The sequence below is a fragment of the Lissotriton helveticus genome, chromosome 9, assembly GCF_964261635.1.
Source record: "Lissotriton helveticus chromosome 9, aLisHel1.1, whole genome shotgun sequence".
Classification (NCBI taxonomy): Eukaryota; Metazoa; Chordata; class Amphibia; order Caudata; family Salamandridae; genus Lissotriton; species Lissotriton helveticus.
In genome coordinates, this window is record NC_136070.1 from 1,215,776,934 (window position 1) to 1,215,794,788 (window position 17,855).

General features: G+C 44.1%; 1 protein-coding gene across 2 annotated transcripts in view; it reads left to right on the top strand.

Moving 5' to 3' along the window:
* The window catches only part of TATDN2 (TatD DNase domain containing 2), a 559,782-nt gene that overhangs the window by 258,535 nt on the left and 283,392 nt on the right, over window positions 1-17,855 (top strand). For both annotated transcript variants that reach the window (XR_013601139.1, XM_078661683.1), the window contains exon 4: window positions 13,681-14,541. Coding sequence is in view for 1 of the 2 variants with exons in the window: in XM_078661683.1 (XP_078517809.1) it covers window positions 13,681-14,541 (861 nt within the window). In the remaining variant the exon portion in view is untranslated. The remainder of the gene's footprint in view (window positions 1-13,680; window positions 14,542-17,855) is intronic.

The window sequence follows — 17,855 nt, forward strand, 5'->3', positions numbered from 1 at the left end:
GTAAAATAGCCAAACGATCTTTGATATCAAAGGTTTTTTGTTCCACCACTGAAGTCTGACTATCGAAGTTTTCGATTATCATTCTTGTACCAAATAAAAGTTCATACGGAGTGATTCCACCCAGAGAATGTCTTGACAGATTATTAAGACTACGTTGGACACTTATTAGATGTTTGACCCACCCATCACCCGGACCTAATACCCTCGCTGTTATAGATTGCGTTATGTCATGTTTTTTCGCTCCACTACCGCATTTCCCTCGGGATGGAATGGACTAGAGTACCACAATGCAATGCCCAAGCTGGCCATGGCCTCCTTGTAAGCTCGAGAGCTAAACGCAGGACCCTGGTCAGAATGTAGCATGCCAATTGCGTATGTGCCGATAAAGACTCGCAAATCTTTTATAACAGTTCTGGCGTCAGCCGAGCGCTGGGGCCGATTCCAAATGAAGCTCGTCATATAATTTATGGGATCGCATTTTTCCGTGTGGACGTCTGTGTGTAGATAGCCTAATGCTGTCTCATAGAGGTGGCTGGGCTGGTATCTGGTCCGGTTCACGACTGGGATCTCTATTGCAGTCCTGACAATTCATTGCAAAGTTATACATTTGCACGCTCATCCCCGGCCACCAGTATTGCGATTGCAGTTCTATTAGAGATTTCAAGATTTCTTGGTGCCTCAGACCCATTCCCATGTGTGCTTCTTGAATCAAGTAAGCCCTACGGTTCGTGTTTGGAATTACTCTGTCCACCACTCCAGGGATTCGAGCAAAAGGAACGGAGTTTGCATCAATTATGTATGTATTGTTGAGTGGATAATTTAGAGGTAATGCCGCATAGTCGCCTTTTAATGAGGCTTTGACTGCCAGCATGGTTTCTCCATCTATTTGTTTTTTCGAATGCTTTTTTGTAGCTACGGAAGCCGGTTGAACAGCTACCGTTGTGGCTTTGTTAGCCAATGAATTCCCTGCAACGTGAACACCATCACGTCGAAGACTCTGCGTATGTATCATGTGAGTCTTTTGTAGTTCTTTCTGTAAAAGAACTACTTGTTCCCATAGTTTTTTATGCTTTATTGTGACACCTGTCTCATCTTTGTAACCGTTTTCAATCCAGGTCTGCATGAAATCATTGTAAGACTGGACGCAGAAATGTGAATCGCACACTATTAGTGTGGGGAATTCGCGGTCGGCATTTTCAAGCGCCATCTTTAAAGCTTGTAGTTCAGCTCGCTGAGCTGTACAGTTTCTGAGTGATTCAGTTTTATTGACCATTGGTCTGAATTTACCTATGCGCCAGCGACCTTTAACAATCGCGCATGCTGCATTGTAAACTTGTTTATCCACAACGTAGTGTTGTGCAAATCTGTCTGTGTAGATAACACAGGTGTACTGTTCGAGAGGCAGAATTTCAATCGACAGAGGACATTCATGTTCGTATTCTAGATGTTCTAGCGTTTTCATTTTGGGATCAAATGCGTGTATCACGTCAGTTGCAGCAAGAGAATTAACCCATTGTATCCATTTTGGATCTAATGCCATAGCATTTGGAATGCTCGGTCTTGTTAGTGCCTCAAGGGCTGATACTGCTGTTAAAACAGATATGCTCTTCCCTTGAGCTAGGGCTCTTTCTTTTACTACAGCAGTTTGAACCACAGTTATAATTTTTTCAGTAGAACTGAATTTCATTTCAGCTTGTGTGTACAAGTGTGATTTATAAGCTATTGGTACCGTTTCTCCCTCATTAGAGGTCAGGTACGTAAATCCGCATCTTCCTGGGATGACTCGGATTACAAGGTTGCGTTCGTTTGCGCGTGTTTGCAGTTATGTTTTAGTTAACATGTCTGTTTGTATCAATCGTAACATTTTTGTGTGTTTCTGAGTCCAATTAATTGGTTTGAAATCAGGTTTTATTAATTCGTAGAGAGGTTTAACCCTCTCTGAGTAGTTTAGAATGTAAGTTCTTCCGAAATTCAGGCAACCTAGAATTGATTGAAAGTTTTTCAGCGTTTTTGGAGCTTGGAGTACTGCACACTTCTCTAAGAAGTTCTCTGCTAGGCTTTTGCCTTCACTTGATAACTCATATCCTAAAAATAGGACAGTGAGGTGGGCAATTCGTGACTTTTTAAAGTTGAATTTAACCATTTCAGATGCGAACCCAAGTATAATGGTGTTCACTCTTTTCAAGTGTGTCTCCAGGCCATCGTCTGTGAGATAGATGTCATCGACATAAGATAATGCCTCATCATCATACATTTGTAGTATTTCTGTTACCCTGGCTGAAAATAATCCTTCGCTGTTCTTGAATCCCTGGGGGAGACGGCAAAATTGCCTTTGAGCCCCCATACTGGAGAAAGCGGTCAAGTACCTGCTTTCTGGTGCAATGTTTTGACAGAAGAAACCATTCGAAATATCTAATGTCGTTTTATATTTTTTGCGCACAATGTTATTCATTAGTGCTGCACTGTGTGAGTTTTGTACTGCAAATGTTTTGCAACAAGAGTTTAGGTGTCTGTAGACCAAAACTAGACGATATGAATCGTCTGGTTTGGAGACAGGAAACAAAGGGTTGTTCATTTGTGAGGTGCATGTTTCAATCACCCCCTGGTATTCAAGTTGATCTAAGATCTCCCTGACTTGTTTTTTAGCTTCTTGCTTAACAGGATACTGCCTCTGTGCAGTAGGTTGATTTTTTAACTGAATTTTATGGTGAGGAGAATCCTCATCCCATCCTACATGATTTTTGTATAATGCAGGGGCTTGGGCCACTGCCCATTTTCTAGCATATGTGTATTTTTTATGAATTGGAATGTGATTCGAGATGGCAGGCATAATCATTTCTTCGCCATGTGGGCACTCCCTGACAAACTCTGGTGACCAGTCTTTCTCTGCTAGCAGGATATCATAGCCTTTAGATAGATTCTCCCAAAAGAGACCTCTTATTTTCCTAGTTTTGTCCCCTTCTATACGTAATGTTATTTCATATAATTTATGGGGTACACTAACTCTGGTGTCTGCAGTTTCCACCTGAATGTATTCATTCGTGTCCACTGTTTCCAGAAGATTCATCAGGATCTTGCGAGCTATGGTCACTTCTGCTGCGCTGTCTAGCATTGTATGGGCCCATTCTCCGTTCTTGAGTTGTGTCCTCAGAATCCTCGGCATGTTTTATTTTAATACTAGCTACCTTCTTTTTGGGAAATTGTAATTTTTTACTTTGATGAGCAGGTTCCTTGTCTTTGGACTTCACGCGCTCTTCTTTATGTTCTGACCGTCCTCTTCTTTCCGATTTCTGTGAGGAAGTCTGAAAAGATCGAGAGGGAAGTGTATCATTATCTTGATATCTGTCAGGTTTTCTTAAATTATCCCTATTTCTAAGGTTGTATCTTTTTTCAGAGGGCTCCCGTTGTGGAGACCTGTCCCTTCGTCCTGGAGATCTATTTCTCCGTTGGGGAGACCTTCCTCTGGACTGAAACTGTTTTTCTCTGGGAGTGGTTTGTTTATTACCCTCCCACTTCTTTTTTGGAGTAATGAGATTATTCTTAATAAAGCTTTTTTCAGGATTTTCAGTTAGTTGTGGTTTTAGTGGTTTCCCACCCAAACTATCTCCACCTAATTCTTCATAGGATTTTTCAATTATTCTGGCAAGTTCAAAAGGTTGTTCTGCTATATCTGTTTCTTTCAATTTTTGGCGGATCGCCACAGATGCTGCTTCTCCTTTTATGTTGGCTAGTGGTATAGCCGAGACTTGCTTAAAGTCTTTCAGTAATTTCATACCTAGATTTAAAGCAGGCTCTGGACCGTATTCATTTTGAATCTGTCTTAGTACGTCTGGTATAACCGCCATACACAGAACACCATGTGTTTTTGTGTATATCGAAGCAAAGACTGTTCCCCAAGTGTCACAGTCCTCCACATGTGGTGCAATCCCCATTGGTAGACAGATTGTCAGAATTCTGTGTTTAGTATCAGGAAATACTGCCTCTATTTGAGTAATTGTTTGAGCTAACCAGAACGGAATTTGTTCCCGTTTTGCTGGTAATTTGCCAAAGACTGATTGTATAGTCTGTGGTGTAATTTTATTTGAGTTCCCCTGGTGAGGGGTGTGCTGTGGAATTTTTATTGCTGGTTGTACTGTTAAAGTCCTCATGACATATTGCACCAATTGTCTATGTATTTTAATTAGTTGTTTTAGCTGAACTAAAAGTTCTCCGCTTGACATTTTTTCAATGTCAGGATGTGGTGTATAGCTGGCTAGAACCGGCCATGCGGCTCCTGGTAATGTGATTTTGATGTTTTAGAGCGCCATTAAACCAGAGCTGATGCTCTTGGTAGGTTAGTGGAATTTCAACATCCTCGAAAGGGACGTATTCCTCTGGAAGTTCCTCTGTTTTGTAGTAGTGGAACTCGTGTGTCACCGCATTTGCTCCTGGAAAATTTATCCATGAATAGAATACCTCTGTCTGCCGAAAGTCATGGGCCTCTACCACAAATATGACTGTACCACCTCTTGGTGATACTCCATTTTCTATAAGTTTTATAGTTATGGTTTTCCTTATATTTGCCTGGATGAATATAGCATTCGGGTCATTTTGTTGGAGAGCTGTGTCATCTAAGACTACTTGAGCTGCTATTTTAGCTCTCTCCCTTTCGTCTTCACTATCCGTCATTTTTCTGACAGAAAGTTTGCAGAGCAAGTTTCAAGGAGACAAAGATTAGGTGCACAATATTTATTGCATACTGGGCAAGATTTCAGAGAATACAGATGGCAGATAGGGAACGTCTCTTGAGGGAGAAGTACACCATGCACCTGCACAGATGTTCAGAGTGAACACCTTATCAGGTTACTGGCAAGTATAACTAAATGTCAATGGGCATCACTGAAATTGAAACCTCCAGACTTCTGCACTATGACAAGCTGCAAAACCTAGACACCTTCTCTGTATATTTTTGTTGATCTCTATTCATCCGTGAGCTCTCTGTCCCCAGTGAGCTTTTCGGAATACTTGGAAGATACTGCTCTGGCTTGGATTCATGACAGCCCACCTCCAGTTTCTGTCCCAACCCTTCACTCTTAAGGAGGTTATTAATGGTCACCTCTCTGATTGAACCCCAAGCTCGGATGGTCTGCCAGTAGAGATTTGTAAATAATTCACTAACATTCTTGATACACACCTTCTAGCTGTTTTTGAAGAGTCTAGATAAGGCTAGGCCCTTCCTCCAACTCAGTATGAAGTCATCTTGTTTGCCCTACTGAACGTAAGAAAAACAGCTACTAGTGGTGAATCATACTATCAACTCTCTCCTCAACTGTGGTACAAATATCCTGCAAAATTAAGAGCTAATCGCTTGGATTTGCCTATTCTCTGACCTGGTACACTCTGACCAATTTGGGTTCATCCCTTGTTAAGCCACGACTCACAATCTAGGCACACTCTGTTCGTTTATTCATGACCTTGAGCCCAGTCTACATGCTGTTGCCATATTCCTAGATGCTATAAAGGCTTTCAAATCTCCTGAATAGACATTTTTATTTACCATCTTGAGAAGAAGGGCACTACCCGCTTTCTTCACCAACTGGATTAGATTCCTATACGGTTCACCAGTTACCCACATCTGCATTAACAAATACACTTCATAGCCCATTGCCAACTCTTGAGGTACCCGCCTTTGGCTGCTAAACTGCACTAACATGACTTTTAAGAATTAAACTAGCCGTTTTACTCGGTTTGGTCGCATCTGTTCTGCTGAGGTTGATTCATCTGCACTAATGGTACAGATAGAAATCAGACTTTAATTTTTAGATTTTTATTTTTTAATTTCTATTGACCAAATAGAATATTTCAGACTCACCCCTACGTGTAATTGTCGCCATTCATCTGTGGCGAGAATTACACAGTAGAAGGGCCTTTATTTTCCATTTGAGATGCTTTTATCACACACAGGAGTTGATATGGTCTCCGCTTTTTCATCCTGCTTGTTGCTTCATATGAGAGAACCTGCTGAACCTAGATAAGAGGAACACCTCAACCTTCCTTATACAGGTTGGAGACATGTATGCACCGTAAGCATGTGTGCTAAAGACAGCTGGGATACTGTGCCTGACCTCTACAGGTGAGTGTCTTCCTTCTTGAAGATAGTCCCACAACATAGTTTCACGGTGTCAAAGGTACACTAAGAACTATGTCACACTGGCCATGTTTGGTCATTCTCTGTGGGCGCTATGTGGGTTTCCCATGCCTTTCAAACATAGTTTTATAGATTGATTATTCCTGACAAACTATGTTTCTGCTTAAGACAAATTTGTGGGCTCACTGTGAGTTGTATACCGATTTATAAACTGCTCGGTATGTTGTTTTTTGTTGGTCTACAGGTACCACGGGTGAATTCACCATCTTGTTACCTCTGGATCACTGGTGAATTTGAATTTACAGGCATTTGTAAAGCGCACGTCTACCTTGCGGTTTCATGGCGCTGGAGGATGTCTAACCTAGGGCTGGAGTACAGAGAATCACTGGGAAGGGAAGGCGCGTGAAAAAAGGAAAGTCTTAAGGGCCCCACGGAATTCTAGATAACAGGGAAGAGATCTGATCTGCAAAGGTAGGGTGTTCCAAAAAATAGTGGCTAAAACAGCAAATTTCAGGCCCCCTGATCTGCTTTTCTTGAACCGGGGAACAGAAAGAAGGAATTTTGTGGAGGAACGGAGGTCTCTATTTGGACGATAAACCTTAATGGCTGATGAAATAAACGCTGGGGCAGTCCCTGCTATGGCCTGAAAGGTGGTACAGCCTAGTTTGAAGAGGGACCGTTCCTTAATAGGTAACCAGTGCAGGGATTTGAGTAGCGGGGTAGAGTGGTGGAATCTGGGCAGCCCATAAATCAGGCGGGCAGCCTGATTTTGGACTAGCTGGAGACGCTGGAGGGCATATGCAGGGGAGCCATTATACACCAGATTCCCATAGTCCAGCCGGGAAAGAACCATTGCCATTAAAATTAATTTCAAAGCGGGAAAGAAAAAAATCGGGAGTTTTTCCTGATAGTGCGGAGGGCAAAGAAACAAGAAGAAACAACTGAACTGATCTGGGAATGAGGAGTGAGGTGTTTGTTAAGTGAAATCCCAAGTGTTTTAACTGAAGGGGAGGGTGTGGGGGGGAGTGCCCAGGGAGGGAGGCCAGAAAATGGGGGACCAAGGGCCAGGGGTGCAACCAGTGACGACAAGCTCAGTCTTGTCGGGGTTTAATTTGAGGTGATTACAATTCATCCAATCACTGATGAATAGCATGACAGATTGAAAATTGTGAATGCTGACGGGGGAGTGAGAAAGATGAAAGATGAGTTTGAGGTCATCGGCATAATTATACACGGTGACCTCCATCTGCTGAAGTGCAAAAATGAGTGGGAAGATATAGAGATTAAATAATAAAGGAGAAAGAGAGGAACCCTGGGGGACACCACACTGGACCGGGTAAGGGAGGGCAGAGAATTCGGCAAGGTGAACGGCGTGGGTACGACCCTCCAGAAAGGAGCTGACCCAGGTAAGGGTTGGGCCCCCGATGCCGGCCGCCTTGACACGGTCAAGAAGAATGGAATGATTGACCGTGTCAAAGGCGGCCGAGAGATCCAAAAGAACGAGGGCCTGAGAAGTGTTGGTATCTAGCCCCTCTCTAAGCTCATCCATCACCGAGATGATAACCTTCTCAGTGGAATGCCGGGGTCGAAAGTCAGCCTGACAGGAGGCAAGACCCCCGCTCTCCTCCACAAAATTACCAAGGACTTGGGTGACATGGACCTCAAGGACTTTAGCCAAGAAAGGGAGAAGGGAAATAGGGCGGTAGTTGGAAGGAGGAACAGGGTCGGTCTAGTATCATATTCTATTTACCGATACTCTTGCCATTGTTGCCACCTTTTTCACTATTTTTAGACATCACTCTTACAGCAGTAGCTTACTCAAGATCCTGAAGAAAGCCGCAACACTTTCAGAGGTCATAGGCTGAAACATGTTGATCTAAGGTGAGTACAACTTAATCTAATGGTTCCTGTCATACCTCTTGTTCTCTTTGCTGTTTCTTAATCCTAGTACAAGGCAGCCGGAATAAAAGGATGTGGTAAACCTTGTAGTTAGTTTTAATTCACTTTCATAGCACTGCACCCCTTACAACACTTTGCTAGCTCACATTGGGTCTTAGTAAGAACCCCTCTGAAAACAAAACATCCCTGAGCTCCTCACTTGCACCAAGGGAGTTGTAACCGGCACCATGACTAGGCTTCATGGTGCAAGGACGATTCCCTAATCAGATTAGGTGATTCCCTCCTGTTGCCACTTCTGAGATATATTGCCCTAATGAAGATGGTAGTCCGTTCAAAACTGTTTCGTCTCTTACTAGGTCCTTTTTCTTCTTTCTGTGATCCAAGATTGTCGAACTGCCATGAGCGCTTCAAGGCCCCTGACTTCAAACTTTACTATTTAAGCACACAGGCTCACTTCACACACTACTGTTGCAACCCTTCCCCTTATCTTCTACAAACTGCTTTTGAGCTGGATAATGTTTCTCCTGTACCATTATAATCACTAATAGGGCTACTGCTATCCCGGCCTTAAAAACTATAAATACCGCACTGCGCATGGTGCATTCATGGGAAGGTCTACTTAAGACGTTGGCCCGAAATGCTATGTACACCCCTGGTCTGCCATTGTCTTACATCCATGACACATGAGCCAAATGCAATATAACAGCTACACTCTCTCGGTCTCCTAACCTGGGGTAGCCTGTACAAAGGAGGCAGTTTCAGACATTTGAAAGATATGGGTGAAACCACCTCATGTACCCTCTTGATGTATTCCTGTAGTACCGTATCCGCAGTATCTGTAGTTCAGTGATTTTATCCTTCCCTCTGGAAACTGAAAAATGTATAACTCTTATAAAGTTCTCACAAAATCGTCCATAAAACTATGGGTAACCCTGCTCTATCCCTCAATTCAAGAGGAAGGCCCTGTAAGAAAGTAGAATCTGCTTTCATGGTTACCCCAACTTTGTACTTGGTGTCAGTATGTTTTTTTGGCCTAGTCTGCTGGGATCCTGCTAATCAGGACCCCAACAACTGTACTTTCTCCCCTAACTTGACCTGCTAAGTAATTTTGACCTCCACAATTGGCTACTGGTATACCCTTGCAAGTCCCTAGTATATGGTACTAAGTTACCCAGGGCATAGGTAAGCCAGGGGTCTCCTGTGGGCTGCAGTATGTATTGTGCCACCCATGGGAGTCCACTTAAACTGTGACTACAGCCTGTGTGCTTGCACCTCTCACAACAGATATGTTTCCTTATATCTGAGGTCACCACACTTAAAACCTATAAGTCACCTCTATGGCAGACTCTTCAGTCCTGAGGGCAGGGTTCTTTGGTTATTAGTGTGAAGGTGCCCCTGCATGAGCAGGACACTCCTACAAAACCCAGAGTCGATTCTCCAGGCTTTGTAAGTTAATCAGCCATTTTTAGGCATATAGTTGACATCAGTCATTACGAGGAGTCTAACTATATAGTGGCTGCACCAAACCTAGTTGTAACATTGTGCATATTTATTTGTATTCAAGTACTTGTTCCCTTTTAAGGGTTGTAGTTATTGTTCAACCAAAACCATGGCAATGGAATGTGTATGAGTGGTCAGCAAGTCAGTTGCACCTGACTGGATCAAGCTGATGGATGGGACATTTCCTTCTCCTGAATAAAATTAACTTTATTCATCATATGAAGCATTCTTCTTGATTTTACACTAGTCCTGTTTGGTATCAAATATGTTTAAATCATACCCCAACACCGAGTCCTGTGTTGGAAGTGTGATCACATGTACTGAGGGGCTCCTTAGGGACCCCCCTGTACTGCCAGTAACAGCCTTTCAGGGTCTGCAAGCAAGCTAGTGCTGCTGCCAACTACAGACACGATTCTGCTCTCCTGCTGCTGAGCCAAGCTTGAGCAGGGGAAGGTAGAACAACAAGTTTCCTGTCGCAGGGAGGTGTGACCACCTCTCAGACAGGACTTATTGTAATCGGCTGGGGTAGAGGTGTTTCCCAGCGCCACTCGCCTGCTTTGAAGGGTATATTTAGTGCCCTCCTTGCATACTCCAGTTCGAGCCAGTTCAGAGAGCGCTTGGCTCTCACTCTAGTGCGAAACCGGACAAAGGACATGGGAGCATCCACCCTCTTCTGAGAGGGACCCCTGAGTTGTTCCAACCCTCTCCCTAGGATACTTAATGCCTTACCTGTAGGTGAGTCCTTAGATTCATCATGGGCCAAGACTCAACCTTGAAACTACATCGCTCTTCCCTTGTCTGGACACTTGGACTTTGTTGGGCTTCGAGTGGAACCGAGACTACACCAAGGAAGACTCCTGCTCCTGGTCCCAATGTTCTTCAAGGCTTCTTTCTCGTCTGTATCTGTGCTTCATCCAGGTTCCTCAGCAGACCTGTGGGCATCAAGGACACCCAAAGAAATCTCACTTGGAGTGAAGGAGTCACTCCGCTGCATCTGCAGCCACCGCAACAAAGCCGACCAGTCTACTGCTCCTGTCGTCCTACAGACCTCCCGAGGCTCAGCATCCAGGTGGTGCTTCTTAAACTTCCTTGAGGCCTGACATGCTCTCTCTGCAATTTTGAGTCCAGCACACATTGTCTGAACTGCTGGGACCAAACCCCTGTGCACCATATCGACTTGCTGTTGCCAAGGCTTGTTTGCTATGCCTTCCAGAGATTTTCAGGCTGCAAGAAGCTCCCGTCTCCAGCACCTCTTCCCCCCAAGATCAGTGTCCTCACTGCATCGTCTGCATCATGTGCCTTCATCTTTGGTGAGCTGCTCGGGGTATTCTTTCGACTACTGTGCATTTGGCTTGAGGGTCTTCTACTACTTCAGTGGGCTCCTCTGCTTGCGCAGGGCCTGCTCTGACTCTCCAGCTGTTGGTGAGTCCCTTGGACCTTGCTGATCCCAAAATGGCTCCTTTTTCTTCCTCCATGCCAGTTGCGGCTACGAAGCCTTGTTGGTGCCACTTAGTCACCTACGTCTGATGTGGGACAGCTGGTGCACTGCTCCTGGTCTTCCTCAGCGTCACCTGGTCCTCACAGCTGCAGCGAAAAGGTCACCGTCAAACCTCTACAGAACCTCCCGACATCGTTGGGCATTGCTCTTCCGTGCCTTCTGGTCACTTCAGAGTGGCATAGACTCTGTCCCCTCTGCTTACAGGTTCTTCACTTACTGAATTCATCCTTTGATTCCACCAGGTGCCTTCGACATCTTCTCCAGATGCACCTTCTTCGAAGTCTCCCAGTGGTGTCTACGGCAGGCTCTGACTTCACTTCACCCCTACGCACCCGGATTACCTCGTGTAGGTAACTTGGTTCCTGGGGTATCTTCGGGCAGGGTGTCTCTCCAACCTTCTGTCTATGAAAGGGTTTCTTCGGGGTCCTCTGGGAAGGGTCCTTCTTCAAAACTACAACCGCAACTTCCCCAGTGACTTCTATTCGACACGCAGCTGTTGTTTCCACTCTGTATACCACTTCCGTGGGGTTCCTGGGTATTTGTTTTAGGTGGCTCCTTGTGTTCCGGCTCCTTTGAGTCTTCTGGTCCTACTCCCATCCTCCATTGCAGTTCACATCCCACTTTCTTAATGTATGGTTTGGTCTCCCCTGTGAGACCACTGCATTAACTGCTTCTTACCTGATTATTGTTGAAGTATTCTTGTTAATTGTGTTGATTTTTCCGGATAGAAGATATACCAATGTGTTAGTTAGTGTTTTGTAATGAATAGACGTGTTTTTATATAAACCCTGTGTGGTCTCTTTTTCATCTAATTTACACCATAGATTAAGACTGGTAAAACAAGCTCCTTTACGCTCCTCCGTGATAAGCCTGAATGCTGCTGTCCACAGCTACCACTTTGAGAGCTTTCAAAGCTTATCTAAGACCACTAAAATCACCATAAGGGTTGTCTGGATTAGTAGAAGGTGCTTCACTTAAATGCGTGTTCACCATTTGCAACGCCAGCCTCCTACAGGCCCCACACTGACTGACAGGTCAGGTCTAATTGGTAAACAGATCTGGAAGAGGCTATGACAGATGAGCGGTGTCATTTCTTTTGTTCCCAAGCAGTAGAGTATGCATTATTAATTTTAAGTTTCCACACAGGGAATGATACTCGACAGCCAAGCTGTCTAAATACGAGCTCCATGCACACTGTAACTGTGACATGTGGTGCCCCAAAGTCAGATTTTCTTCACCTTGAGTAACCATGATCCTGTAGAGTCCTTCTGGAAAGAGGTCATCTATCTGCTCTGTCTAGGATGATTGGCTGTGTACTTTAAATTGATCCAAATAGACTCTATAGAAATGAATTACCTTGGACTCTTTATTTCCTTACAGTGGTTGCTATTACGTTTGCTGTCTCTTATAACTCATTATGATGTAAGCCCCTTTCCAGTGCTGTGCTGACAGTTTAATAAAGGACTGTTGTATAACTGCCAATTCATCATTAGTGACATACCCCTTGGAACGTGCTCCAGAAAATGTATTGTGTTTTTCTATTATACCACCACTTTTGTAATGCTGCAGGTATGCGATATGTATTTATGCCTTAAACTTGGGGGAAAAAGTGCTTCTCCTTGTCGTCCCATTTTCTGCTGCAGTTACTGCAGTTTGTCTGTGGCCGGAAGGATGCCCTTCGTTTCTGCGGCTTGGTCTGCACCATGTCTGTGGATGTACGGGCAAGTGGGTATCCAGCACGGGGCCTGCCGCCTCTTCCTGCAGTTGATCACTTCTGAGCTCTTCATACCCTGGAATGTTCGATCCGATATGTATACAAATATTTTCAGGGGGAAAAACAGGCCTCTAGTTCCTTCCTTACGACACCACTTTGACCTTGTTGGTGAGAATCATCCATATCATGCCACCTCTTGTCATCCCATTCCATGAAGGATCATAGCTCAACCAGTAATTTATCTCTGACATAAGGAGAATCCCCTTAAAGTGGCGTGCCTAAACCTCGTATAGCGAAAAACTCTCCATGGTAACATACACATCCTAGGACCCCATGATCATTCTAATAACTAACCGTAAAGCTCCGTGTAATGACGCGGCTGCACAGAGCTGAGACAGTTCAAGTGGTTTTAAAATGGTTTTATTCCTAGGAGACCTGGCTGCACTCACTTCCGGGAGCGGCCGTCATCTGCGAGCCTCTTCTGCAACTGATTAACGTTGCCGAGAGCCTCGCAGACGGCTCCAACACCATTTAAAACCTAACAAAGGCATGCGCCTCCAACTAATATGTCTCGTGGATACACGAGACTAATCACTACAACTCTTAATTACCATGGTAAGTATCCTACGCTTGGGGGCGCCCTTCAAGTGACCCTCCATGGACTTCGTTGTTAGTCAGTGAAACCGACTCCTACAAGTTATCATTTCTCTCTTGTTCTTTGTCAGATGCCTCCTAACCGCCCTGTTTGGTACCGCCAAGTGTACACCATCCAGTGGTGGAGTGTGCTATAGTGATTAATCAATAATGCATTGGGTGTATGCCAGTCAAGAGGTTTCTCTCATTCATTAATTTGAAGATTTTTTAACGTTTTCCCCCCCAGGAATTTATAGCTGTTGAAAGTCTTAGCTGCTGATTTGTGTTTTGTTTTTATGTCCTAAACAGAGCAATGCAGATGAACGCGATTTGTCTGTTGGAAGTGACTTCTCAGATGTAGACGATGTGATACCCTTCGCCAAATTATCGCAGGATGAGTTCATTCAAGCTACTAACAGCCTGGGTAAGGAGTCCATCACCCCAGTCATGTACCCACTTCCATTGTATCCTAGTTCTTGGTCTGACTATACTTGTTATGGCACAAGTACCCCCCTGAATGGTTCTCTCACAGCTAGGAGCGTATTGTACAATAGTATAACTAACAAAAATGGTACTTCTAGAAATCTCTCTTTGAACACAAGCATTTCTAGTAATTACAGTGCGCTGTCTGATGGCTGGTGCTGTGGATTGAATTCCTTCAGTGACTCTTTGATCAGCCAGGATAACAGTAGAACATTTACCGAGGAGCCTGATTTGCTTAAGACTCTAAACGGTGAGGCACACAGCCCTGACCATGACATTCATCAATCCGAGTGGCAGGATTTACCTGCCAAACCGCCCAGGTGGATGTATGATGGATTCATTGACACCCATTGTCACTTGGACATGCTGTACACCAAGCTTACTTACAAAGGGACATTTGCAAAGTTTAGACAAGTATACAGCAGTACTTTTTCAAATCAGTTCCAAGGCTGCATCGCGGATTTCTGCAATCCAAGAGTCACAAAGAAGTTCCCATGGGAGGATATGCTCCGTGAGGATATGGTTTGGGGAGCATTTGGCTGTCATCCACACTTCGCACGGTTCTACAATGACTTTCATGAAAGAGAGCTACTACAAGCTATGAGGCACCCTAAAACTATTGCCTTTGGTGAAATGGGACTGGATTATTCGCACAAATGCTCAACTGAGATTGCCGTTCAGCACAAGGTAAGATTTTTTTCAAGTAATTTTTAAGGATGCATTTGCATGTTTTCATATGCTTTGAAGTAAACGCGTCAGTGAATAATTCAACCACTGTCTTTAAGGCTTTACAGTCAGGATTCGTTCTGTTCTGTTGATGTTTGGGTCAAAGAAGTAGAATCAAAACCTTTCCCGAAAACAGCACAACAGAGCACTGTCTTATGGTTGCAGTGTGATTGTAATAAAAACTCTCCCCTCAATCAATGAGTACCATTGCTGTCCCATTTGGTGTCTTGTAGCATGGGCAGGCGGTGTTTGGTGGTGACTTGACATTGTAGGTCTGAGCCACCATATGAACAGTTTACTGAATAGCTGAGGATTGTACATCTGATTTGCATCTGCAAAATTTGGTGGATGAGTACTGATCGCATGTTAGGCTATGGTCTGACTTTCTGTTTGGTGTTGCTTCCAAACTACTGTGTGCACAATGTTTCCAGTATCTTAGATTGCATGTACACTTTTTTTGTTCTTCCGTGGGTGCAGTGGTATGTTTGGTTAATGAGCTCTAGTGTTCAAAGATTGGTGGGTATCTGCAGCACTGGCCTACTACTATGTGCGCAGTGTAACTGTTATCTTGGTTTGTTATGCTAGCGTCTCTAAAGGCTGATTGTTTTTGTGTGGTGATATGCATATCTTCGTTGGCAGCATCCAGAATAATATTCAGCTACTATGTGCAGAGGTTTGTGTTTAGTGTTGTGTTTTCATTCAGATGGTGTTCTAATAGAGATCTCTTTCTGCAGAGTCATAATCTGTAGACATTTCTCCAATCATAGTTGGGATTTGCTCTGAAATGCAAGGCCTTTGAAAATACTGGCTGACTCGCTCAATGCATAAAGATGCTACCTTTAGCCCAGCTTTGATTAGATATGCCACCTGCTGCAGATGCAAGATATTGAACTCAATAGGTGTTTTGTTTGTTCATCAGGAACTTTCTTAACTCTTCGAGATATGCTTGCTGCCCCCTAAAACTGAACGCTTATGAAATTTATGAAGGACGTTGTCAGATTATCCGACCTTAGCTGTTCGAAGCATTCCACAGACCACATTTGTCATCCAAGACGTCGGGAGAGAATGCTCTGAGGCCTTTGCCACTGTAGTAAGTTTTCTAGAAAAAGACCTACTGCTTACCGGATTTAGAGACCCCCCCCCTCAATACCAGTACAAGAAACTATCCTTACCTGTAGGAAATACACCTTTTCTGTGTGATCATCCCAGATTCTTTGCTTCTTGCCCTATAATTTTGCTGGCTTTAGAAGTCTGTGCACTTCACCCCTGTTAACCAGTAGTAAGGTGCCTATGCTTCCCATTTTACCATGGTTGAATTGGCATATTCCTAAATGGTGAATTTAACTTACTTAGAAGTCCCTAGTATGATACAAAGGTGTACAGTTCAACTGTCAAAATAAATCCTCTCTTTTATGTATTTAATAAGCCACCATTGCAGGCCTTATAGATGTAGAAATGTATTGCTAACATGTCCTTAAAGTGACTAGCACCCAAAAGCTGTTTTCACTGGCACAGGTTTCTCTCTACTATGTAGAAAAACAGAGTACAAATTAAAATATTAATACTACATCTCAGGAATGAGACCAATAAGAAGAACAATTAAGCAACTATTTTAATAGTTATTAAGAATTCAATTTAATGGGGTAGTCAGGTTTTTAATAAATATTAAGGAAAAGAAACTATACCCCTATACCCGATCCATGGAAAGGCGCAGAAATTATATCCATCTTTAAACAGGTGGATAAGGCCCTTCCCACGAACTGTAGGCCTGTTAGCCTCCTGGATACTGCCCAAAAGGTGTATGTCAGGCATGTGCTCGATAAGCTTAATGAGTGGATTCAGGGAAGGGAAATTATGACCTCATACCAAGCAACGTTTAGACCGAAAGTCAATACCATTGATCAAGACTTAAGGCTGTTGCTCACCCTTTGAAAATACACTAAACTTAGAGAAGGATACCTTTACATTCCATTTGCTGATCTCAAAGCAGCCTTTGATCTTCTACCTAGAGGGCTGTTGTGGGCATCCTTAAAGGAACTGGGAATACACGAGACACCTAGTTTTGCAAATAGAAATATTCCATCAGAACAACTATGCCCAAGTGCACTGGGGCCCCAGGGGGCAACTATCTGACAAGATTCCAATCTGTACAGGTGTGAGGCAGGGGTGTGTCCTAGCCCCACCCTATTCTCTCTTTATGTCAACGATGTGGCAAGTGCACCAAAGCTAGATGGGGTGGGAGTTCCCGCACTATTATTTGCCGAAGATACAGATGGTACCCTCCTAATATCCCAGACTCCCATGGGACTCCAACTGCTCCTGGCAAACTTCAACGCTTATTGCATATCTAAGGGTCTTGAAAATAATATTTCCAAAACAAAGTTCATGGCAGTCCGATCCCATAAGGTATTCAAGCAACCCTTAACCCTGACAAATGAAACCTTGGAACGGATGCATAGATTAAAATATCTGGGAATAATGCTTGAGAGTAAACTATCAAGGCTACCCCATATTGGGAAGAGAAGGGCAGTGATTCAGCACCAAGCTTCAGTGATTTATAGGAGTTTTCAGGAGACAACCTCAAGGGCAGTCCACCCCGCTATAGAACTGTATAAGTTAAAGGCCCAATCTGCTGCTCTATATATAGTGGGAGAGGTGTGGCGCCGCGGCCAGGGCGACTGACACTGGAACCTGGGGATCAGGGTTCGATCCCCGGCTCCGGCGGCAGGTTAGCCCAGCACCATGCGACTCTGGGCAATAGCTTGCTTAATCTTCCCGACGGCCCCCAGCGCCTAGAGACCCTAACGGGTGATTGTGCGCTATACAAATGTGGATTATTATTATTATATGGGGCTGAAATATGGGGCCATGTGAAGTCAGACCTTCTTACAACTACTTCACGGATGACACCCTCAGGACCATGAAGAGCATCTACTCCGGAGCCACCTTGGATCCCTGCCCTCACCACATCTTCAACAGAGTCAGCACCTCCATCGCCCCCAAACTTCGCCGTACCATCAACTGCTCTATCGAGTCCGCCACTTTCCCTGAAAACTGGAAACATGCAGAGATCAACCCCCTGTTGAAGAAACCCTCTGCCGACCCGACGGACCGCAAATACTAGATGTGAGAAGTTGGCCTGATATATGATGCTCACTAGTTCTAGTGATAACCTTGTATCAGTCCAAACAACCCTTATGGTGATTGGTTGTAAGTCAACCTTATAGACCAGCTATCCTAATGGTAGCATGGACAAAGCAGTCTTAGGCTAAACT